Raw genomic sequence first — 26,436 nt, 5'->3', positions numbered from 1 at the left:
AAATATGATTTGGAGCGGGCGCAAGGGCGTCGCTCTATAGATACACTCACAAGAGCACTAATCATGGAAGAAATATAATATAAATTATAATATTCAAAACTAGATCTTTTTTTTAATATATATATATATACGCTGCGCACTAACGTTCAATATAGTCGTTTTACTCAAATTCAGAAACGAAATTAACTCTTTAGAGTCACATTTATTAGAGAAAATAAGCACTTATCTCGTATGTTGGCAGCAAAAAAAAAGAGGAAGGAACATTGTGCTGGGAGTCTTATAGGGGAGTCAGGCACCGGATTGGTGGAGGAAGGACTACTGTTTACAAGGAGGCTCTTGGGATTTGTAGGAGATCGATATAGAGCCTCTGGAAAGAGAAACAAACTTTTAAACTAAAGATTTATTTTACTGAAAGCAGAAAGAAACATTTGTTTTGAAAAAGTTTATTAAAAATGTTGAATTGCTGTGTTGGTGGCAAATTAAAGAGTTAAGCATAATGCGCGCCTCCTTCTTGTCATAGAATTCTTCAAATGAGCTGTGACTATTCTTATTTCCTCAAGACTTTTCTTTATGGGTTTCTTACAACAGTTATCCTCTTGTTTGGGCTTCTCAGTATACTCTAGGATATATTTGTGGTTTGGGGTCGTTACCCCTCTTGGGTCATTATATTTCAACTCACTTAAATCTCTCCGACCTTGTATCTGTTGCACTGTGTGTGCCCTTTTCCAGGATATTAGCATTCAGCTTTTCACTAGTCTGCTCACGTGGGTTATCACACTAAGTTACTTCTCTTTTCACTTCTCCCAGGGAATTGCGATCACTGGATCTTCTCTCCCTTTATTCATAAAGATGGAAATCTTACCTAACAGAGTGCAGAATTCAATCAGATCATCAGGAAAATGTGCTCTTAGACAAGAGAAAGGGAACCTTGAACCAGATAAAGACATGCCACACTGCGACTCATTGCATTACTAAACATAGATGGCAATAACTATTCAAATGTTTTAGTCTCACATGTAATGAGGTCCTTCCTTCCCTTATTAGGTCCAATCAGATAGATTTTATCACTAATCAAAATGAACACATTAGCAGGGTCATTGATCCGATAGAACTTGGTAAGGTATTTGAAGTGCCTTTACATGCCTACGGGGGTTTGATGTGTAATGGTTATAACTGATTTTTATAACGCACTTAATGCCCCGAGGTTTCTAAGTGCAGACCCGGGGATCGAACCTGTGTTGCGTCCTCTTGCTTCCAAGACGAGCGCGTTGCCCCTGAGCTATCCTCCCGGAGCCATGCCACTAGAGCCTTGGATAGTATTGACACTTTTTTCAAGCCACTCTCGAGGACTTTGGCTTCAGCCCAGTTTTCTCGGGTCTCATTCGGGCCAACTTCCAAAGACCATGCCCCAGACTGCGGCTAAGCAGATCTTTTAATGTACCTTGTATCGGCCTGAATAGTTAATTGAAGAGGCAATATCGAGGGGGTCTAGTAGAAGTGTGGCGAGAGTCTGGGAATCCTGAAAATACTCGTTTAAATCCCTGTGGCAATATCTTTTGAGGCTGTTACTGTTTTTGAATCTTTTAACTCTGCCTTTGGTGTTCTGTTTCTGTCTTTGACCCAACATATGGCTAGTACGCTTTGATGTTTTATTTTTAAACCTGAAAATTAAATGAAGTTACATACATAAACAACTCTGACCTTCAGCACCTCGTGCTATTCCAGGGCTCAGACCCACACACGCCGCACTGTTAGTGTACATCAGCCCTGACTGCAGACCCACCACTTTACATTCTGTTGGCGATAGCTCCATTTGAAGACCCGTTTGATAATATAAGAGCTTGTGTTTTCTTTTTTAGCGGTGGAAACGTATCCTGCCCCAGTTCTGGAGCCGACCCCAGAAGCAAGCAACCTATTGGAGCAATTCTGCCCTGACAACCCCCCCAGTGAGTATGGCTACAGGTTGCAGAGCTACAGTGTATTCCAAAACAAGGGGACCCCCCCTGTGATTCTGATCAGGAGCCCCCTATCCTGTTCCAACCACCCCTAACCCCATCTCAACTGAGACCATCACTCCTACTTTACCAGATCTCTCACATAAACAAACACAGCCCTCACTTTCAGCAACACATTCCTGTAAACAGCACTGCATGCAGCACTCCTGCATTGCCACAGCACTGCACACAACATTCTTGCATTAGCACATCACCGTTCTCGGAACAACCGCATTACTACATGGCGTGCAGTGTTCTCGCATTCTCACACCAGCCCAGCATTATTACAACACAGCGTGCAATATTTATATGTTAAATCCTCCTCATGACCAAATGACTGCATGCAACACTTCTGCATTACCACATGGCTGCGCACAGTATTCCCATCCTACTCTGCTTTGTGACCTACTTTCTGCGGACAAAAGCTCCCACAGAAGAACTGCTTTCTAAAATAAGAAAACATCTTTTCTTTTCTTGTAGTTGAATGTTATGCCGTCCCACTAGTTCCGGATCAATTCCAACAAGCAGTTAACCCTCTGGAACAGTTTTACCAAAACAACACCCTCGGTAAGTGCAGTGCTTTGATGTTTTATAGAGACAAAGCAGACTTTGCTGTACTGTGAGCCCTCTAATTTGATCAAGGCCATGTGATGCAATGTGTTGGGTTTTGCTGGTAAATGGATCGTTTGTGTGGGAGTTTAGCTTGTCATGTGATGCAGGCTGTGAGGTTTTGAACATGCACCTATTTTAGAGTCACACTTTGTGGATAATCCTGTCATTATGTCTAGAGCATCCTTTTAAGAAAATCCTGTTTCCCCCTCTCTCCCACTCCTTATTTGTCATTCTAGGTCTTCATTGTTAGGAAAGATTTCCCTTTACTGCACCTTTCCTTCCATTTTTATGGACCCCCACACTTTTTGCTTTTATTTTTGGTCCTGACCTGTACTTTTTACAGTGCAGTAAAGCCTTAAAGCTTCACTACACAGTCTTTTGCTCGTCTGTTATGGGGAAACTGGCATGTCCTTCAGGCTATCAGTACTGGGAAGCATTGTTTCCCTTCGTCTTGTGACTTTGTAACTACTTTTAGGAACTTGTTATCGCATGTGGTAACTTTGTATCATTGTACAATGCAGCTTACAATGCAATACAATGGGGTACACTTTTGTTTTTGCCCTAGACTAACATTCAAAGGCTTTTTGGTTACTCTAGGTGTGCTAAATGGACAAGCTGGTGGCAGCAGTGACTTTTTACCATTTATTGGTAATTTTTGTTTTAGCCTTACCACGTTTACCGCGTTTGACTACTAAATGTGGCTAATGTCCAAACATGGCCATGCCACATGGTTTTTCACTTGTCCTTTGGCCATCTTGTTATTTAGCCTTCTTCCTGACATGTGAGGCCTGGAAAATCCTTATATGGACTTCCAGTGTCTGGGAAAGCAGAGGCTTTTGGCGGGCTACTGGAAGGCTATGTGTCTTTGCTGGCAGGATGTGTGCTGGGACTGTCTGGTCCCAATCTACAAACTGGTTCCAGTGTGTCTGAGTGGCATGCATGAGTCTTCCCGCCAGTGCTCTTGATTGGACCACTCCTGGGGTGTGTGTGGCTAGTCCTGCTATTGTCTGGTGGGAGTTTCAGCTCTTGCCTGGCTTTTAGGATAATAAGAAGAGCCCTGCGCCCATTCTTCAGTGATCCTGGAGTAACCTGAAGAGCCAAGACTCCTGTCCAGCTGTGAGACCCTCAAGAGACCGGAAACCCAACTGACGGAGGCCTGGCAACCAATGTCTGCTGCTGTCCTGGTGGAACCCTGTCTTGCTCGTGACCTTCAGCACTCCTGCAAAGGAGCAGCGACCCTTGAAGTGGAGGGAACATCCATTCCTGATGTCTTCTTGGTACCCTGCGAAGAAGTGCATTTGGAAGTGTCCTGGGATGTCCTTTGGCTGACCAGCTCTGAGTTTGGGTCACTGTGCTGCCGATGTCGCCGTACCGAGTTGAGGCCTGGATCTTGGGCGATCCTCATCTTGTCCTACAAGACTTGCCTCAATGTAATGTCGAGGTCCTAGCTTCAAGGGGACCCAAGATAGGAGGGAAATTCTGACCGTGACAAGTGATGCCCTTTGCGTCACCGTGCTGCAGTGACCACAGTCCGAAACAGCTTACCTGCCTCGAGTCCATTCCTGAGAGGGGTCCTGCATCGTGTCTTTCTACATTCTTCATCCGAGAGTCCTAGCACCAGCGAAAGACACCGACCGGAGATCAGCTCGAACCTTCACCCCCCCTGCGAATCAAGGACTGAGGGTGAGGGCGAGAAAAGCAACCTCGGACCTTCTTCCATTGACCTGTCAAGTATGGGGAAGTTACAATGGTTCTTACCTGCCCCTATACTCCCTTTAAAAGTTTTTCTAACTTTTACAAAACATTTACTATACTTTGGTTTTACCATAGCTTGCTGGCACAAGCATTCTAAAAGTTGGGGACACTCTTGTCCTCTAACACTTGGAACTGTTCACTGGACCCCAGAGACACTACCTTCATTTTTTCCTGCATCACAAACTGTGTCAGAACTTTCCTAAACCTTTGGGCATAAGGCCCCAGACAACTTAGGGAAGGACTTTTGATGTTAGGATTAACTCTTTGTGGATCCGTAGTACAATAACCTAATCTGCACTTTCTTTTACAGGTGTTTTATTTGTGTTATGCCCTACTTCAGTTACTGTATATATGTATTCTATTATTAGTGGTGTGTGATATTTCTACCTGCCAGTAGTCATTTCTCATAGCGTTGTTTGGCCAAAGATAACTGTATTTTTATACATATTGTCTGTAATTTGTGATTCCCATTCTGTGTACTCATTGTAGACCCTTTACAAGCTCACCACCTCTTGATACTTAGCCTAGACCTCTCGTTACTGCTACCTTGAAATGGTTTGGCTACAGCTCCCCAGAGGTGTCTCTGTCGCAATCTAGGTTGGCCTTCTATACATCTGTCCACCAGGCCAGAGAATAAAAAAATTGGTCCTAACAAATTGGTGTACATCGGTGGGGTGACCCTCTCCACTTAACATCTGGGTGTTTTCTGAAAAGGATCAGTATTGGGTACCTCAGTGTAGTGCACTGGCGGTGTGTCCAGATAATACTTACACAGTACTTTGTGATTTTTGATTGCCTAGTAGTTAGCAGTCATCTACAGATCTGGATAACATGGAAACAGTTACTATCACTTGTAAAAGTCATGTAGTGACAAAGGCCTAACAGTCTCTGCCACTCAAGCAGAATAATTTGTGAAAATTCTTGATTTAGAGAAAAGCAAAGTATAGAAAATCAGTCCTGACATTCATTACCATTCATCAGTCTTCACTCCTCTTTTTCACACCTCATCCTTCCTTAATACTCCTCCTGACTTCACACTCTACATTTTGTGACATTATCATTCATCATCTTTATACATCTGTCATGATCTCTGCTTCCAAAAGGTCAGGGTTTTCCCAACTCCCTTGGAAGCAGATCCATAACCCAGGTTCCGAGTGCCAACCAGTCCCAATTGGGACCTTTTGGACCCAGTCCTGGCGCCAGTAGCACCAGGCTCATAAATATGCCCAGTCCCAGCGCTGGAAGCGCCGGGCTCATAATGCTTGGGTGGACTTACCTGCAGCAGACCATGCTGCTTACTTGCCTGCCAGTTGAGCCTCTGATCCTCTTCTGTTTGGAACTACTTTTCCTGTTGGGTGGGGCTGGAGCCACTCCCTAGATTTAGAACACTGGAACTCTTCTGGAAGGCAGGAACTCTTTTCTTACCAGGAACTCTTTTCTTACTTAGGCGTGGCTGTGGAAGGAGACACCTAAGCACTACAGGAGGCTATTTAAACCACACCCGGTGGATGAATCTTGCTTTGCGTTATTCTGCACCCTCTGCAGCAGGACGCTCATCGTGTCTTCTGCATCCAGTCCTGGGCCTAAGGAAAAAGGCTTACCATCCTGAATCCAGTCTTCAGCAACACCTATAAAGACAAGAAAGAACAGGTTAGCATTCCGGCATCTGAAAGGCAAAGGCTTACCTACTCTTGGTGCGCTCCGGAGGTCTTCATACTGCATTCCGGCATCTGAAAGACAAAAGCTTACCAACTCTTCGCACGCTCCGGAGGCCTTCGGCGCTGCATCCGCATCTGAAAGACAAAACAAGGTGCGTTTAAAGACATTGGGGAACTTTAATACTCACGTGCCATTACTCCTTTCCACATCTAATCCAGTGGGTATTCCGGCACCCTGCAGCCGCTCCGAACTCGTACCTGCAAAATAAAAAGACAGTTAGAGCGCATCGTGAAACAGGCAACAAGCACTTACTCACGTGCTTCCAGGCGCTTCTATTCATCACACGGGCTCCATCTTCAACTCACTTCAGCCCGTCATCCGCCATCGCCGGAACCCTGCAAAACAAGAGACATCATTACTAAAGACTTTAAAAAGACATTTGAATGACTCGAAAACTTACCGTTCGTGCAGTAAACGACGGACAGCAGTCCTCTGAAGTCAAGAGGCCTGTGCTACCTACCCAGTGAAGAAACTGGCTACAGCACCCTGCCCCGAGGCAGATGGAGAGCTTGGCATTCACTTACCTAAGGTGAGAGCGTTAACCTTTGGGGGTCTACAGGAGAGGAGAAGAGGAAAGAGATAGGGACACCCCAATAACCCCAGTTCATTAACCCCATATTTTCTATCTGCAGACATCTTACTCTACACGGCAGGCATACAGTGCACAGAGGTCCAGCCCAAAGAGCCAACCGGGTGCTACACATCACCTTTGAAGATACGGTAGTCGCCCAGTCAAGACCGGCGCCTCTGCGAGAATCAGGTGAGCGTTACAGAACGCAAAGCCTACCGCAAAACTCTCGCCCAGGTGCTATGGAAACCTCGGATACTGACCCCCTAGCCCGGTTACTTGGGGAACTAAGGGCAGAAGTGCATGCAACTCGTCAGGAAACGAATGCTCTAAGAAGGGAACTAATTATTTCCAAGGAGAGAACAGACAATCTTGCTAGACAAGTGCTACAGTCACAAGCCGGACAGACCCCGTTACCCGCATCAGGGGCAAATCTTCCTTCAACATCATCTATGAATCCAGTGCAGATCAACCTACCTGGGAATGTACCTCTGGCCCCGCCCGAGCGATTTTCTGGTGACCCAAAGAGGTTTGCAGTATTTATCAATCAGTGCCGGTTGCACTTCTTATGCCGGCCAGCAGCCTTTCCAACTGATCAAGCTAAAGTAGCTTTTGTACTTTCGTACCTTAGTGGCAATGCGGCAGACTGGTCGATCCCTCTAGTTCATCAAATGATCCGGTTCTCCATGATTTTCAAGCCTTTCAGCTTGGTATGGAAAAACTGTTCGCAAGACATTCACAGGGGCAGGCCTTGGACAATGAGCTTCTTTCGTTGCGACAGGGTAATCAAGACCTTTTGGCTTATATTGCATCTTTCAATAGACTAATAGTGGAAACTCAATGGCCTGAGGACAAAAGGATTACGCTGTTTTATAGAGGTCTACGTGGAGAGCTCAAAGACGTTTTAGCCCAAGTAGTGAATCCCCCACAAGACTGTTCGGATTACATAGACTTGGTCGTTCAAATAGATCACAGGCTGCAGAACAGGAAGGCCGATCGTTCCAAGTTTGATGCTCGAGTATTTTCCAAACCGCCAACTCCTTCCAAAGGAGTAGACTCCGGGGAACCCATGCAAATAGGGGGTCTGAAAGGTCCTCTAACACAACGGGAGCGGGATAGGAGGAAACAGTTGCAATTATGCCTATATTGCGGAAACTCAGGGCACTTTCTTCGAGACTGTCCGGTGAAACCTGCCAAGAAGGCAGTAGGAGCTGCAGTTACCAAAGTTACAAACTCTGAGCAGGGAAACGACCTCGCCCGACAAGAATAGAGGTCCTCTTGCCGAGCGTAAAAACCAGTTCCGTGACCTCGCATTTCGTGATACCTATGGTCCTCATTAGCCCTGATAATCCGGATCGATTACATGCAATTGAAGCTTACGTCGACAGCGGTGCCATCGGCAATTATGTGGATCATGAAATGGTTTTGAGGATGAATCTAACTCTTTGTCCCAAGGCTGTAAAGGACGTCATTACTACGGTGGATGGTACGGAGATAGCCTCCGGGCCAGTAACGCATACCACTCAAGAAGTGACGCTAGTAAGTCAAGATGGACACCATGAGAAGATCGTGTTCGATGTGATCAAGGCCCCTCAGTTTCAGATTATTCTAGGAATACCTTGGTTAGAGAAACACAATCCTCTGATCGATTGGCGAGCAAGAACGGTCCAGTTTCCAGAATGTGTCTCTACTTGTCACCCTCCACCTGGTGTTGCACTGGCCGCAATTTCTTCAGAGACTCCCCAGTTACCTCCCGAATACCTAGAATACCAAGATGTTTTCCGGAAGGATCAGGCTAACTCTCTACCTCCTCATAGGTCTTATGACTGCCAGATAGACCTGATAGCTGGATCTACTCCTCCTTGTAGTAGAATTTATGCCCTCACCGAGCCTGAGAACCTTCACCTTCGACAATACCTGGATCAATACCTGGCAAATGGGTTTATTAGTCCTTCCAAGTCCCTTGCTTCTTCAGCTTTGTTCTTCGTTCCAAAAAAGGAAGGAGACCTTAGAACTTGTATCGATTATCGCTCCCTGAACCAGATCACCGTTAAGAATAGATATCCGTTACCTTTGATCCCTGAACTCCTGGACCAAGTCAGAAAAGCATGCATATATACAAAGCTGGATCTTAGAGGAGCTTACCACTTGGTACGAGTAAAAGAGGGCGATGAATGGAAGACGGCCTTCCGCACCAAGTATGGGCTATTTGAATATCAGGTCATGCCCTTCGGACTTTGCAATGCCCCGGCCGCCTTTCAATATTTTATGAACGATGTCCTCAGAGAGCTCATAGATGTATGTGTTGTTGTTTACATTGACGACATCCTCGTTTATTCTTCATCGGAATCTGAACATCGGAAACACGTGAAAATGGTCCTCGAAAGATTGCGTCAACACAAACTTTTCGCTAAGTTGGAAAAATGTGTTTTCAACGTGACTGAAGTTGAATTCTTGGGATTCATATTATCACCTGGCGGAGTGCGTATGGATTCAAAGAAGGTCGATGCAGTTCTCAAATGGCCATCACCATCCTCCGTAAAAGGTGTGCAAAGCATGTTAGGCTTCGCTAACTTTTACCGCAGGTTTATCCCCGAGTTCTCTCGAATAGTCCAGCCCATCACTGCCTTGTTAAAGAAAAACAAACGTTTTGAATGGTCTACCGAGGCGGAACAAGCTTTCCAGGATTTGAAGACTAAATTTATCTCTGCACCAATCTTAAAACACCCTCGCCCCGAACTCCCCTACATCGTGGAAACTGATGCTTCAAGCCTTGCCATGGGGGCAGTTCTATCACAAAAGGATCCGGTAACCAATCAGTTGCATCCCGTGGCATTTTGGTCCCGCAAATTCTCGCCTCCTGAAGTCAATTACACGATTACTGACAAGGAACTTCTGGCTATCAAGTCTGCCTTTAAGGCTTGGCGGCATTATCTGCTGGGGGCCCGACACACCGTTACTGTGATTACGGATCACCGAAACCTGCAATATTTGAAAACCGCAAAAGCCCAATCCTCTAGACAACTCCGTTGGGCATTATTCTTTGCCGAGTTTGACTTCATAATTACCTATCGACCTGGTACAAAGAACGGTAAAGCCGATGCCCTTTCTCGGATGGGAGTGGAAGAACACTTGATCAACCCTAAACCTGTACCAATCATTCCCGAACAAAGAATTCTGGGTGTAATCGCCACAGAATCCATAGAGGAAGTTAAGGATAAAGCCAGGCAACTTGTAACTCCAGCAGATATACAGAATTGGCATTTGCAGGGAAAGGACTTTGCAGTAAAGGACAACTTATTGTATTTCCAAGAACGATTATACCTACCCAGCACAGATTTACAGAAAAAAGTAATCTCTTGTTATCACGACTCTTTAATGGAAGGTCATCCCGGTATAGCCAAGACCTCAGAAAAGATCAAGCGCTACTTCTGGTGGCCGTCTTGGAAAAAAGATATCAGAGACTTTATAATGTCCTGTGGAGTATGCGCACAAAACAAGAGTCAAAAGGAAAGACCAGCAGGCCTCTTACGCCCTATTGACATCCCACCTCGCCCTTGGCATACGCTTTCTATGGAATTCATCACCGATCTACCTCCATGCTCCGGATACAATACGATTCTAGTAATCGTGGACTTATTCTCCAAGATGGCGCATTTCATTCCGTTCAAAGGCTTGCCAACAGCAGCAACTCTGGCCCGAGAATTTCTCGAAAACATCGTCCGACTGCACGGTTTTCCTTCGGTTCTAATTTCGGATCAAGGTAGTCAATTTATTTCTCATTTTTGGCGAAGTTGCTGTCGGTCGGCTCAAATTGATGTGAGACTATCGACCAGTCACCACCCTCAGACCGACGGACAAACCGAGAGGACCAATCAAACTCTGGAACAGTATTTATGCTGCATGCTGCAACAAACTGAAAAAACTTGGAAAGATATCCTTTGGATAGCCGAGTATGCCTACAATAACTCTGTCCATTCGGGAACTGGGAAAACCCCGTTTTTTCTTTTGTACGGCAGTCACCCTCGAACCTCGGAGTTGGATCCCCTCCAAGATCTTGAAACACCAGCAGTAGACTACCTGCATTCTACAATCACCCAAGCCTTTAAGGAAGCTGTTTCTCACCTTCAAAGGGCTAAAGAACAATACAAGAAAGGAGCAGATCAACATCGGAAGGAAGCCCCTCACTATCAAGTAGGGGATCAAGTCTGGTTATCCACCAAATATCTATCTCTAAAAGGGCCACGCACATTCAACCCAAGATACCTTGGTCCCTATTCCATCACTACCATAGTAAACCCAGTAGCGGTAAAGTTGGACTTGCCCCCGCACATGAAGATACATCCGGTCTTCCACGTCTCTCTATTAAAACCCGTGCAACCTCAAACCCGACTAACCAAATCTCCAAAACCTATCCTAGTGGATGGAGAACTCGAGTTTGAAGTCAAAAGCATTCTGGACTCCAAGATCTCCAAATCTAAACTATTCTACCTAATTGACTGGAAAGGCTACGGCCCCCAAGAGAGATCCTGGGAACCTGCTGAATATGTCCACGCTCCTCGCCTAATCAAAAGATTTCACCGAATATTTCCTGACAAGCCAAAACCCCCGGAGAAGCCCGGTTTGGGAGGGGCCTTGAGGGGGGGTACTGTCATGATCTCTGCTTCCAAAAGGTCAGGGTTTTCCCAACTCCCTTGGAAGCAGATCCATAACCCAGGTTCCGAGTGCCAACCAGTCCCAATTGGGACCTTTTGGACCCAGTCCTGGCGCCAGTGGCACCAGGCTCATAAATATGCCCAGTCCCAGCGCTGGAAGCGCCGGGCTCATAATGCTTGGGTGGACTTACCTGCAGCAGACCATGCTGCTTACTTGCCTGCCAGTTGAGCCTCTGATCCTCTTCTGTTTGGAACTACTTTTCCTGTTGGGTGGGGCTGGAGCCACTCCCTAGATTTAGAACACTGGAACTCTTCTGGAAGGCAGGAACTCTTTTCTTACCAGGTACTCTTATCTTACTTAGGCGTGGCTGTGGAAGGAGACACCTAAGCACTACAGGAGGCTATTTAAACCACACCCGGTGGATGAATCTTGCTTTGCGTTATTCTGCACCCTCTGCAGCAGGACGCTCATCGTGTCTTCTGCATCCAGTCCTGGGCCTAAGGAAAAAGGCTTACCATCCTGAATCCAGTCTTCAGCAACACCTATAAAGACAAGAAAGAACAGGTTAGCATTCCGGCATCTGAAAGGCAAAGGCTTACCTACTCTTCGTGCGCTCCGGAGGTCTTCATACTGCATTCCGGCATCTGAAAGACAAAAGCTTACCAACTCTTTGCACGCTCCGGAGGCCTTCGGCGCTGCATCCGCATCTGAAAGACAAAACAAGGTGCGTTTAAAGACATTGGGGAACTTTAATACTCACGTGCCATTACTCCTTTCCACATCTAATCCAGTGGGTATTCCGGCACCCTGCAGCCGCTCCGAACTCGTACCTGCAAAATAAAAAGACAGTTAGAGCGCATCGTGAAACAGGCAACAAGCGCTTACTCACGTGCTTCCAGGCGCTTCTATTCATCACACGGGCTCCATCTTCAACTCACTTCAGCCCGTCATCCGCCATCGCCGGAACCCTGCAAAACAAGAGACATCATTACTAAAGACTTTAAAAAGACATTTGAATGACTCGAAACTTACCGTTCGTGCAGTAAACGACGGACAGCAGTCCTCTGAAGTCAAGAGGCCTGTGCTACCTACCCAGTGAAGAAACTGGCTACAGCACCCTGCCCCGAGGCAGATGGAGAGCTTGGCATTCACTTACCTAAGGTGAGAGCGTTAACCTTTGGGGGTCTACAGGAGAGGAGAAGAGGAAAGAGATAGGGACACCCCAATAACCCCAGTTCATTAACCCCATATTTTCTATCTGCAGACATCTTACTCTACACGTCAGGCATACAGTGCACAGAGGTCCAGCCCAAAGAGCCAACCGGGTGCTACACATCACCTTTGAAGATACGGTAGTCGCCCAGTCAAGACCGGCGCCTCTGCGAGAATCAGGTGAGCGTTACAACATCAACCTTAATCCTCATGCCGCCTCTGCAGTCATCACAACGCATGCATCTGCCATCACTACTTCTCTTTGCACTCATTCCTCCTCCTCAGTCATCAGTTATTGTCCTCATACTTTTTACCCTAATGCTTCTCGTCACAACTCATCAGTAATCGCTAGTCCATATTCGTACTCATTCCTCCACAGTGATCAGATGTCACATCACATCTTAATGTTCCTCTTCATATTAGTGCATCAGTCATCCCTACTCCACTAATACTCATTCTTCCACCTCACAAACACATGCCATCCTCCCACCTCAATCCTTCTCTCCATAACTCACGCATCATCCTCATAGCCATCACTGGAAGTTCACCTCCAGTTCTGAGCCGCAACAGCAAGGCATTGTGGGTATGCAAATTAGCCCAAATACAAACCTTTTCTCCAGGAAATTCCAGGAAAACATGTGTTTTACCATTTTCTGAAAATCCAGTTTAGGGAGGTGGAAAAGGGGGTTGAATTATTTTGGAAGAATACCCATATCTCACAAACCGAAGATGATAGAAATGTAAAAATTCACATTTTAAATCTTCATTATAAAGTACATTTCCTAACTGCTTCTAAAAATTGGTAATGGAGAGTATCCCGTATTTGAGATCAAAATTGTCCTTCCACCCTAGGCACAGTCAGAAATTTGCTAGCAGACCTTGCATCCAAAATGCACCCCGACATAAAAAAATCTAAAATTCTAATGGAGAAATCTACAGAAAAAAAGAGCTTGGCTGCTGTAATCAATAAGATACTTTTTAATTTTTTCAAAGGACTATAAATCTGTAAACTGAGTGGTTCAAAGTGATTACGAAGTTCACAACCCCGTTCAGTTCTTGAACACTTTAAATACTCCTGGTCCTCCCGAACACAAACTTCTTCTCAAAGTGGAAGCGCCTGTGATATTATTGTGGAACCTCAACCCACCTAAGCTCTGTAATGGCACCATATTGCGAGTGAACGCTCTCCACAAAAATGTGATTGAGGGTACGGTGCAAACCAGTTCTGGCCAGGGGGAGTCTGTTCATAGCACAAATACCTCTTATACCTTCAGAATATCCGTTTGAATTCAAAAGACTTCATTTCCCCTTAAATGTTTGTTTCCCCATGACCTTCAACAAATCTAAGGGCATACTTTAAAGGTATCAGGGATTGACCTAAGGGAAGACTGCTTCTTGTATGTTCAGTTTTACGTGGCCTGTTCCAGAGTGGGCTCATACGAAAATGTCATGTGACTTTTCAAAACAATTGTACTTAATACCCAAATCCACATGAGCGAAGCCGCTGGGAACAGCTAGTGTGTGTGTGTGTGTGTGTGTGTATATATTGCAGAGTATTACAAGATTTGTTTTGGAAAGTCGAAAATGGACGTCGACAGGGCGTCTTAGTAATACTATCCCTAGTCAGACCATCCACCTTATGGCGATTTTGCGATTTGCCAAAAAATCGCAAAATTTGCCATTTCCCGCAATTGCCGCTATAAATCATTAAATGAGCGCGAAAAAGACACGTTAGCTTAGTGTGTCTTTTTTCGCACTCATTTAATGATTTAGAGCGAACACAGCTGACTGCTGATTGCAGCAGCTTGAGGGTTAACACCTCCGGCTCTGCGTTGCAGGCCCAGGATTGGGGGAGGGTCACGCAGGCCTGGGAGCTGCACAGCATTTGGCTGTGACCCCAGGCACCTCCAAGGCTCTTTGAGTGCCCGCCATGCCGAGCTGACAGAGTTGGTGAAGCGTAGCCAGGTAAGCACTGGCCTGTCCGCTCATCTGCCCCCAACTCAGAGCACCCAAAGAGGCCACTGGACTGTTTTCATTACTGGCGCTCGACAGGAAAGTAAATTACTTTCCTGTCGAGTGCCGGAAAAGAAAGCATAAACTTAATGCTTTCTGCCGCTCGTCTACAATTGGTATCATGCAGCCCAGCCTCAAGGCTGGGCTGCATGATACCAATTGAAGACTCTCGTAGCTGTATTAATTTCAAATTGCTTTACAATTATTGTAAAGCAATTTGAAATCAAGGCTGGGCTGCATGATACAAACACTCGTAGCTGTATTTGTTTCAAATTGCTTTACAATTATTGTAAAGCAGTTTGAAACGAATACAGCTACGAGAGTCTTCAATTGGTATCATGCAGCCCAGCCTTCATTCAAGGCTGGGCTGCATGATACAAACGCTCGTAGCTGTATTCGTTTCAAATTGCTTTACAATTATTGTAAAGCAGTTTGAAACGAATACAGCTACGAGAGTCTTCAATTGGTATCATGGGCTGCATGATACCAATTGTAAAGCAATTTGAAAACGAATACAGCTGTGAGCGTTTGTATCATGCAGCCCAGCCTTGATTCAAGGCTGGGCTGCATGATTCCAATTGAAGACTCTCGTAGCTGTATTCATTTCAAATTGCTTTACAATAATTGTAAAGCAATTTGAAACGAATACAGCTACGAGCGTTTGTGTCATGCAGCCCAGCCTTCAATCAAGGCTGGGCTGTATGACACCAATTACGCACAAAATTGGGTGTTTAAATTTATGAAAGGCACATGCCATTCGTCCTGTGCAATTTTGGTGGTTATGCAAAGCCAATTTAATGATATATGCTTATTTCACCTTGATATGCTAGTTTCTGATGACATCACATGCCATTGCATTTGTTGATGAGTCCCCCCACTTTAATTTGTAGGACTTGACCCCTGGTAGTGTTGTGATGTCATTTCTGTTTGTGGGTGTGTTAAGTCACCATGTGTGGGTGGCATAACCAAGGAATGATGACCACCCAAGATAGTTCATTGTTTGGCTAGGTATTATGGGCTTGCAGTTACTGCCACTGCATTGCCCCTGTGTCTTGGGCCTCACTGATTCCTTCCATGGAGAAGTGTAGAGTTGTTCCCCCTCTCTCCTGGGGTCATAGGACAAGCGAAAAGCAAACCTATGGGCTTCAACCAGGGTTACACTTTTGAATTCAAGCCTATCTGTTTATTTGCTTTTCACTTGTCTGCTGGAAGTAGTGGCGCAGCACCATTTCCATGGAGCTGATCAGGCAATATCCCCCCTCCCCCACCACAATCCAAAATGTTAGGCTGTGGTGACTCGACCTGGCTGTCCTACAGAGCGTGGCCAGACAGAACACAACATTTTGTTCCTCACTAACAAAAGCCTTGCAATTACTTGGTTTTAGGCTAAAAAAGATGTTAAATTATATATTTTTCAACATTAGAAAATGCCGCAAAAAACGCAGTTGTGTGCCGCAATTTTTTTCTTTTTTGTGCCGCAAAATTTTCCATTTCATGCCGCAATTTTCTGGAGGGTCTGCCTAGTGTGACGTGTACTGTACCCATGGTCCTTCACGCTTTGAGGTCCCTCAGATTGTTATCTTCTGCCATCGTGGTCAGTGGCAAGTTGTTGAGTTCCTTCGAGGCTGATGCCTTTGACTAGTTCAAAGTTTATTCGTAGACTTCTCTTTCTTTCTTTATTGTCCGCTTTGCCGCAGCGTCATCCAACTGCTCGACTGACAACTCCCTCGTCGACGACTTGACTGAATCGATATCCAGACATGACCTTCATGGGCCTCTTCGGCCTTTCGGCCATAACAGTAGGGAGAGAGGGGAGAGGTATTTCATAATGACTTCTTTAAATAATGCATATTCTGCCACTCTTTCTCCCTTTTCCTCGCCTAACTGCCCTTTCTGTTTATAATGGACAAAACACCTTTTAAATTTTGCCCAAACTGCCATAGAAAATTCCTGTGGAATGACACGCACTGAGTGTGCAATTACTGTCTCTGTAGGGATCACCCCGAAAAGCTTTGCAAGCCCTGCAAAAGTTTTCACCCAAAAACACTCATTGATCGTTGCACCAAGCGATGGGCCGTCCACGAAATGCACGTTGAAGCCACCATCAACACGATGGAGGACTCCAGCGAGGGCGGTATCAGTGTCCTTGGTGATGCCGAAGGTGACTGGGGTTCATTGGAACTCCCTGTGCGGGCCCCCGACTCCAATCAGCAGGCCGACGGCTCTGTGATGGCTACGAAACCCGGCGGCCATTGCACTCAAACATCCAAGAACATAAAGCACATAGCCCATGGCCGACATTCAACAAAATTGTCGAGCGTCTAAGCCTACGCGGTGTCCGCAGAAAAAGCCTCTAGATCTTCCCTGTCCTCTGGGCCATCGCTTACGCTTTCTCCTCATGACAGACTGCATAAACCGGCCGCCAAAGTCGGTTCAGACACAGCGCATAAAAATCCCTCCTTTCGCTAGCCGAAAAACTGGCGGGCAAAAGCGCATCTGCGTGCCCTAAACATATGCATGAATTAATTAAAAAACACGTCCCTGCTACCCTGTTAAAAACAAGGTCACTGAAACAGTCAAAATCCTCTACGTCTTTGGCATTCAGGTTATAGATTCTTCCTCCCCTGTAGACAAACTCTCAGGGGCTATGCATAACAAAGACCAGGCACCCTCCCAAGCCACCACTCTCATGTCAGGCTTCCCATCTTCATGTGACTAAACAATTTAACAGAATTATAAAGAGGATGTCACGCTTTTTTGGCTTCATAGACAAGCATCCAGAAGAACTAACATCCCTAAGAGATGGCTCAGAGCCAGGGGCTTCAAAACATCAACCCCCTGCCAAGGAAACTTGTCTTGAGCCACAACCTAGCACCTCTGCCCTAGGCCCCCCGACCTTCACCTATCTAGACCCCTCTTAGGATATGTATGATGTTGATCTCTCAGGGTCACAAGACCCCGGCTCTCAAGGGGACCTATATTGTCAGGGTCAATACTACGAAAACAATGATCTACATCATCCAGTCTCCTGACCACCCAGACCAGCCTGTAGCAGATTCTCCCATAAACAACCAACTACAATACAATGAAATGCTGCTGCTGAAGGCTGCCCAACACTTTAGTGTTGACACCCAAGAGGCACAAGTGGACAAGGACTTTATGAGGACATTCTGTGAGACAGGAAGTCTGCCACTCAGTTTATCCCGCTGTTAAAGTCTGTACAAAGATGTATACAGCCCTCCCTATTTGCGCCTAATCTCACAAGGGCGGTTAATCCCAGAATAGAGAAATTATTCAGGCCAGCGCCCGCCGACCCTCTATACATTAGGGGTCCGCTAAAACCTGATTCACTGGTCGTCACCACTACCAGAAAGAGGGCTGGCACTCCTTTGGCTTTGGCTGAAGCCTCGCAGACAAATAAAGCAAGAAAATCTATACTTTCGGAAGGAAGGTTGCCTCCTCAGCAGCATATCAAGCTAGAATCGCAAACAACACTACACCTGTGTACAGGGTAAGTGTTGAACAAAAGGGACACTGCGCTCTCCTAAATGAGATTAATGGCCTCATCACGAGTTGGGCGCTAACCCCGGCGGAATTACAGTAGCCCTACCGCCAAACCCCCGGCGCTATTAGCGCTGGATCACGGGTTGGCGGAACGGTAAGTCCCCATTCCTCATTGGGCCCATTTGGGAATTTCCCATTCCCCATTAGGGCCAATGGGGAATGTTCGGCGCTATTGCCGCAGGCGCTATTACTGCCGGCGGTGATAGCGCCGAAAATCGGCAAAATCGCAGCAGATTTGCCCCCATGATTTGGCGGACCCTTAAATGCGGCGGTAATTGTAACGCTCACCTGATTCCCGCAGAGGCGCCGGTCTTGACTGGGTGAATGCCGTATCTTCAAAGGTGATGTGTAACACACGGTTGGCTCTTTGGGCTGGACCTCTGTGCACTGTATGTCTGACTCGAAGAGTAAGATGTCTTAGGTAAGTGAACGCCGAGCTCTCCATCTGCCTCGGGGCAGGGTGCCGTAACCAGTTTCTTCACTGGATAAGGGTGCAGGCCTCTTGACCTCAGAGGACTGCTGTCCGTCGTTAACTGCACGAACGGTAAATTCTGGGCACTTCAAATGTCTTAAAAGTCTTTTGTAATGATATCTCTTGTTTTGCAGGGTTCCGGCGATGGCGGATGGCGGGCTGATGAGAGTTGAGGATCGAACCCGCGTGAGGAATAGAAGCGCCTGGAAGCACGTAAGTAAGCGCTTGTAGCCTGCTTCACGATGCGCACTAACTGTCCCTTTTATCTTGCAGGTACAAGTTCGGAGCTTTAGAGAAGCTGAAGGGTGCTGGAATACCCACTGGATTCGGCGTGGGAAGGAGTAATGGCACGTGAGTAATAAAGTTGCCCAATGTCTTTAAACGCACCTTCTTTTGTCTTCCAGATGCCGGAATGCAGTGCGAAGACCTCCGGAGCATGCGAAGAGTAGGTAAGCCTTTGTCTTTCAGATGCCGGAATGCAGCGCGAGGCGTTGGTGACAGCCGATGGACCAGGTAAGAGATGCGCTGCCACTGAAGACCGTAGTGCTAACCTGTTCTTTCTTTGTCTTTACAGGTGCTGCTGAAGACTGGATTCCAGGTTGGTAAGCCTTTGTTCCCTTAGGCCCAGGATCAGAAGCAGAAGACACGATGAGCGTTCTGCTGCAGAGAATGCAGAATAACGCAAAGCAAGATTCATCCATCGGGTGTGGTTTAAATAGCCTCCTGTAGTGCTTAGGTGTCTCCTTCCACAGCCTCGCCTAGGTGAGAAAAGAGTTCCTGCTTTCCAGAAGAGTTCCAGTGTTCTGAACCTAGGGAGTGGCTCCTGCCCCACCCAACAGGAAAAGTAGTCCCAAACAGAAGAGGATCAGGGGTTCAACTGGCAGGTAAGTAAGCAGCATGGTCTGCTGCAGGTAAGTCCACCCAAGCATTATGAGCCCGGCGCTTCCAGCGCTGGGACTGGGCATCTTTATGAGCCTGGTGCCACTGGCGCCAGGACAGGGTCCAAAAGGTCCCAATTGGGACTGGCTGGCACTCGGAACCGGGGTTATGGGTCTGCTTCCAAGAGAGTCGGGCAAGTCCTGATCTTTTGGATGCAGATATCATGACAGCACCCCCCCTCAAGGCCCCTCCCAAACCGGGCTTCTCCGGGGGTTTGGGCTTGTTAGGAAATGTTCGATGAAATCTTTTGATTAGACGAGGCGCGTGGACATATTCTGCAGGTTCCCAGGATCTTTCTTGGGGACCGTAGCCTTTCCAGTCAATCAGGTAAAATAGTTTAGATTTGGAGATCTTGGAATCCAGGATGCTTTTGACTTCAAACTCGAGTTCTCCATCAACTAGAATAGGTTTTGGAGATGTAGTTAGTCGGGTTTGAGGTTGCACGGGTTTTAATAGAGAGACGTGGAAGACTGGATGTATCTTCATGTGAGGGGGCAAGTCCAACTTGACCGCTACTGGATTTACTATGGTAGTGATGGAATAGGGACCAAGGTATCTTGGGTTGAATGTGCGTGGTCCTTTTAGAGGTAGATATTTGGTGGATAACCAGACTTGATCTCCTACTTGATATTGGGGGGCTTCCTTCCGATGTTGGTCTGCTCCTTTCTTGTTTTGTTCTTTAGGCCTTTGAAGGTGAAAAACGGCTTCCTTAAAGGCTTGGGTGATTGTAGAATGCAGGTGGTCTACTGCTGGTGTTCCAAGATCTTGGAGTGGATCCAACTCCGAGGTTCGAGGGTGACTACCGTATAAAAGAAAAAACGGGGTCTTCCCAGTTCCCGAGTGGACAGAGTAATTGTAGGCATATTCGGCTATCCAAAGGATATCTTTCCAAGTTTTTTCAGTTTGTTGTAGCATGCAGCGCAAATACTGTTCCAGAGTTTGATTGGTCCTCTCGGTTTGTCCATCGGTTTGAGGGTGGTGGCTGGTCGAAAGTCTCACATCAATTTGAGCCGACCGACAGCAACTTCGCCAAAAATGAGAAATAAATTGACTACCTCGATCGGAAATTAGAACTGAAGGAAAACCGTGCATGAAATGCGCCATCTTGGAGAATAGGTCCACGATTACTAGGATCGTATTGTATCCGGAGCATGGAGGTAGATCGGTGATGAAGTCCATAGAAAGCGTATGCCAAGGGCGAGGCGGGATGTCAATAGGGCGTAAGAGGCCGGCTGGTTTTTCCTTTTGACTCTTGTTTTGGGCGCATACTCCACAGGACATTATAAAGTCTCTGATATCTTTTTTCCAAGACGGCCACCAGAAGTAGCGCTTGATCTTTTCCGAGGTCTTGGTCATACCGGGATGTCCTTCCATTAAAGAATCGTGATAACAAGAGATTACCTTTTTCTGTAAATCTGTGCTGGGCAGGTATAACCGTTCTTGGAAATATAATAGGTTGTCCTTCACCGTAAAGTCCTTTCCCTGCAGATGCCAATTCTGTATGTCTGCTGGAGTTACCAGTAGCCTGGCTTTATCCTTAACTTCCTCTATGGATTGTGTGGCGATTACACCTAGAATTCTTTGTTCTGGAATGATAGGTACAGGTTTAGGATTGATCAAATGTTCTTCCACTCCCATCCGAGAAAGGGCATCAGCTTTACCGTTTTTTGTACCAGGTCGATAGGTAATTATGAAGTCAAACTCGGCAAAGAATAGTGCCCAACGGAGTTGCCTAGAGGATTGAGCTTTTGCGGTTTTCAAATATTGCAGGTTTCGGTGATCTGTAATCACAGTAACGGTGTGTCGGTCCCCCAGAAGATAATGCCGCCAAGCCTTAAAGGCGGACTTGATAGCTAGAAGTTCCTTATCAGTAATAGTGTAATTGATTTCAGGAGGCAAGAATTTGTGGGACCAAAATGCCACGGGATGCAACTGATTGGTTACTGGGTCCTTTTGTGATAGAACTGCCCCCATGGCAAGGCTCGAAGCATCAGTTTCAACGATGTAGGGGAGTTCTGGGCGAGGATGTTTTAAGATTGGTGCAGAGATAAATCTAGTCCTCAAATTCTGGAAAGCTTGTTCCGCCTCGGTAGACCTATTCGAGAGAATTCGGGGATAAACCTGCGGTAAAAGTTAGCGAAGCCTAACATGCTTTGAAAACCTTTTACGGAGGATGGCGATGGCCATTTGAGAATTGCATCGACCTTCTTTGAATACATACGCACTCCGCTAGGTGATAATATGAATCCCAAGAATTCAACTTCAGTCACGTTGAAAACGCATTTTTCCAATTTAGCGAAAAGTTTGTGTTGACGCAATCTCTCGAGGACCATTTTCACGTGTTTCCGATGTTCAGTTTCCGATGAAGAATAAACGAGGATGTCGTCAATGTAAACAACAACACACACATCTATGAGCTCTCTGAGGACATCGTTCATAAAATATTGAAAGGCGGCCGGGGCATTGCAAAGTCCGAAGGGCATGACCTGATATTCAAATAGCCCATACTTGGTGCGGAAGGCCGTCTTCCATTCATCGCCCTCTTTTACTCGTACCAAGTGGTAGGCTCCTCTAAGATCCAGCTTTGTATATATGCATGCTTTTCTGACTTGGTCCAGGAGTTCAGGGATCAAAGGTAACGGATATCTATTCTTAACGGTGATCTGGTTCAGGGCGCGATAATCTATACAAGTTCTAAGGTCCCCTTCTTTTTTTGGAACGAAGAACAAAGCTGAGGAAGCAGGGGACTTGGAAGGACGAATAAACCCATTCGCTAGGTATTGATCCAGGTATTGTCGGAGGTGAAGATTCTCAGGCTCGGTGAGGGCATAAATTCTACTACAAGGAGGAGTAGATCCAGGTATCAGGTCTACCTGGCAGTCATAAGACCTATGAGGAGGTAGAGAGTTAGCCTGATCCTTCCGGAAAACATCTTGGAATTCTAGGTATTCAGGAGGTAACTGGGGAGCCTCCGAGGAAATTGCTGCCAGTGCAACACCAGGTCGAGGGTGACAAGTAGAGACACATTCTGGAAACTGAACCGTTCTTGCTCGCCAATCGATCTGAGGATTGTGCTTCTCTAACCAAGGAATTCCTAGAATAATCTGGAACTGAGGGGCCTTGATCACATCGAACACGATCTTCTCATGGTGTCCATCTTGACTTACTAGCGTCACTTCTTGGGTGGTATGCGTTACTGGTCCGGAGGCTATCTCCGTACCATCCACCGTAGTAATGACGTCCTTTACAGCCTTTGGACAAAGAGTCAGATTCATCCTCAAAACCATTTCATGATCCACATAATTGCCGATGGCACCGCTGTCGACGTAAGCTTCAATCGCATGTAATCGATCCGGATGTTCAGGGCTAATGAGGACCATAGGTATCACAAAATGCGAGGTCACGGAACTGGTTTTAACGCTCGGCAAGAGGACCTCTATTCTTGTCGGGCGAGGTCGTTTCCCTGCTCAGAGTTTGTGACCCTGGTAACTGCAGCTCCTACTGCCTTCTTGGCTGGTTTCACCGGACAGTCTCGAAGAAAGTGCCCCGAGTTTCCGCAATAGAGGCATAATTGCAGCTGTTTTCTCCTTTCCCGCTCCTTTTGTGTTAGTGGTCCTTTCAGGCCCCCTATTTGCATGGGTTCCCCGGAGTCTATTCCTTTGGTAGGAGTTGGTGGTTTGGAAAATACTCGAGCATCAAACTTGGAACGATCGGCCTTCCTGTTCTGCAGTCTGTGGTCAATTTGAACGACTAAGTCAATATAGTCCGAACAGTCTTGCGGGGGATTCACTACTTGGGCTAACACATCTTTGAGCTCTCCACGTAGACCTCTATAAAACAGCGTAATCCTTTTGTCCTCAGGCCATCGAGTTTCCACTATCAGTCTGTTGAAAGACGCAATATAAGCCAAAAGGTCTTGATTACCCTGTCGCAATGAAAGGAGCTCATTGTCCAAGGCCTGCCCCTGTGAATGTCTTGCAAACAGTTTTTCCATACTGAGCTGAAAAGCTTGAAAATCATGGAGAACCGGATCATCTTGATTAACTAGAGGGATCGACCAGTCTGCCGCATTGCCACTAAGGTACGAAAGCACGAAAGCTACCTTAGCTTGATCAGTTGGAAAGGCTGCTGGCTGGCATAAGAAGTGCAACCGGCACTGATTAATAAATACTGCAAACCTCTTTGGGTCACCAGAAAATCGTTCGGGCGGAGCCAGAGGTACATTCCCAGGTAGGTTGATCTGCACTGGGTTCGTAGAGGATGTTGAAGGAAGATTTGCCCCTGATGCGGGTAACAGAGTTTGTCCGGCTTGTGACTGTAGCAATTGTCTAGCGAGATCGTCTGTTCGCTCCTTGGAAATAATCAGTTCCCTTCTTAGAGCATTCGTTTCCTGACGGGCTGCATGCACTTCTGCTCTTAGTTCCCCAAGTAACTGGGCTAGCTGGTCGGTATCCGAGGTTTCCATAGCGCCTGGGTGGGAGTTTTGCGGTAGGCTTTGCGTTCTGTAACGCTCACCTGATTCCCGCAGAGGCGCCGGTCTTGACTGGGTGAATGCCGTATCTTCAAAGGTGATGTGTAACACACGGTTGGCTCTTTGGGCTGGACCTCTGTGCACTGTATGTCTGACTCGAAGAGTAAGATGTCTTAGGTAAGTGAACGCCGAGCTCTCCATCTGCCTCGGGGCAGGGTGCCGTAACCAGTTTCTTCACTGGATAAGGGTGCAGGCCTCTTGACCTCAGAGGACTGCTGTCCGTCGTTAACTGCACGAACGGTAAGTTCTGGGCACTTCAAATGTCTTAAAAGTCTTTTGTAATGATATCTCTTGTTTTGCAGGGTTCCGGCGATGGCGGATGGCGGGCTGATGAGAGTTGAGGATCGAACCCGCGTGAGGAATAGAAGCGCCTGGAAGCACGTAAGTAAGCGCTTGTAGCCTGCTTCACGATGCGCACTAACTGTCCCTTTTATCTTGCAGGTACAAGTTCGGAGCTTTAGAGAAGCTGAAGGGTGCTGGAATACCCACTGGATTCGGCGTGGGAAGGAGTAATGGCACGTGAGTAATAAAGTTGCCCAATGTCTTTAAACGCACCTTCTTTTGTCTTTCAGATGCGGGATGCAGCGCCGAAGGCCTCCAGAGCGTGCCAAGAGCTGGTAAGCTTTTGTCTTCCAGATGCCGGAATGCAGTGCGAAGACCTCCGGAGCATGCGAAGAGTAGGTAAGCCTTTGTCTTTCAGATGCCGGAATGCAGCGCGAGGCGTTGGTGACAGCCGATGGAACAGGTAAGAGATGCGCTGCCACTGAAGACCGTAGTGCTAACCTGTTCTTTCTTTGTCTTTACAGGTGCTGCTGAAGACTGGATTCCAGGATGGTAAGCCTTTGTTCCCTTAGGCCCAGGATCAGAAGCAGAAGACACGATGAGCGTTCTGCTGCAGAGAATGCAGAATAACGCAAAGCAAGATTCATCCATCGGGTGTGGTTTAAATAGCCTCCTGTAGTGCTTAGGTGTCTCCTTCCACAGCCTCGCCTAGGTGAGAAAAGAGTTCCTGCTTTCCAGAAGAGTTCCAGTGTTCTTAACCTAGGGAGTGGCTCCTGCCCCACCCAACAGGAAAAGTAGTCCCAAACAGAAGAGGATCAGGGGTTCAACTGGCAGGTAAGTAAGCAGCATGGTCTGCTGCAGGTAAGTCCACCCAAGCATTATGAGCCCGGCGCTTCCAGCGCTGGGACTGGGCATCTTTATGAGCCTGGTGCCACTGGTGCCAGGACAGGGTCCAAAAGGTCCCAATTGGGACTGGCTGGCACTCGGAACCGGGGTTATGGGTCTGCTTCCAAGGGAGTCGGGCAAGTCCTGATCTTTTGGAAGCAGAGATCATGACAGTAATAGCGTTACCGCCGAATTTAAGGGTTACCGCCATACTCATGATGAGGCCCCAAGTCTTACACTGTTTCAAAAAGGAAGGAGATTGCATCCACTATAGCTGCAATGATCTGGTGATTGGTACACTCCACCCAACCTAAAAGTAAACTAGTGTGCAAAATAGACCAGATGCCTTTGCGCTTTGGATTAGTTAAATAAAGAAAAAGGGACAACAATATGATTTTATTGTGCATCCAATTTATGGCAATCTTATATGGGATTCAATTACAGTGTCAAAAAACCTGAGTAACAAACAAATTATGATCTACATTTATTTTAAAAACCAAAATCACAGTCACAATCCATAATGTACATTTTTCCAAACACCGGAGTCAAAATCATAATTTAATCCTGAATCATAATTAGAATCTGATCCAACAATAACTCATTGGACAGCACGTGCCAATGTTTCTCCCTACTCAGCTTTTTCGAGGTTAACAGAACTAGTTATTATAATTGCAGATGATTTATCTGTGTTAGTCGCTTAGTGACATTGGAGTTGTGTTTTAGAAGTCTTGTTCAATTTTCTGATGCTTGATAACCCTTATCCTTTCGTTGTCTGACCAAAATGTCTATGATCATTGAGTCTCAATTTGACCATTTAGGTATGTTGATTCCATAAACAGAAATCATAGTTTCCTCAATTTCTCTTTTAGTTCACACGTTATTCAATCTCGGTTTCTCCATCAACAAAAAGAAATCAAGTCTAGTCCCCAGCCAAATAAAACAATTTCTGTGAGCAATTCTAAAGACAAATGAGGAGTTGGCTTTCCCGTCAAACGAGAGAGTACAAAACATGCTGTTGCAAGTACCTCACTACAAGATCGGTCGCCAGATAGCTGTACGCAAAGCAAAGCGCTTGCTCGGGATGATGGCCTCCTGCATTCACTTGGTTCCACACGTGTGCCTGTGTATGCGTCCAATGCAGGAATGGTTAGCGAAACAATGGTCTCAGGCAAGCGTTCAGTGGGACGATCTAGTGGTTGTTTCGCTAACCCTGGTACAGGCTCTTCGCTAGTGG

General features: G+C 46.4%; 1 protein-coding gene across 5 annotated transcripts in view; it reads left to right on the top strand.

The window, feature by feature from the left end:
* The window catches only part of IRF3 (interferon regulatory factor 3), a 430,041-nt gene that overhangs the window by 165,405 nt on the left and 238,200 nt on the right, over nucleotides 1–26,436 (top strand). For 4 of the 5 annotated variants that reach the window (XM_069605192.1, XM_069605193.1, XM_069605198.1 and 1 more), the window contains exons 8-9: nucleotides 1,860–1,946; nucleotides 2,475–2,561. In XM_069605192.1, coding sequence (XP_069461293.1) covers nucleotides 1,860–1,946; nucleotides 2,475–2,561 — 174 coding nt within the window. The remainder of the gene's footprint in view (nucleotides 1–1,859; nucleotides 1,947–2,474; nucleotides 2,562–26,436) is intronic. The other variant, XM_069605200.1, reaches the window with a different exon arrangement.

The sequence above is a fragment of the Ambystoma mexicanum genome, chromosome 1p (assembly GCF_040938575.1).
Source record: "Ambystoma mexicanum isolate Mex_15411 chromosome 1p, UKY_AmexF1_1, whole genome shotgun sequence".
NCBI classification, from domain to species: domain Eukaryota; kingdom Metazoa; phylum Chordata; class Amphibia; order Caudata; family Ambystomatidae; genus Ambystoma; species Ambystoma mexicanum.
Note: the sequence above shows the minus strand (reverse complement) of the source record. Positions and strands in the feature narration are given on the sequence as shown.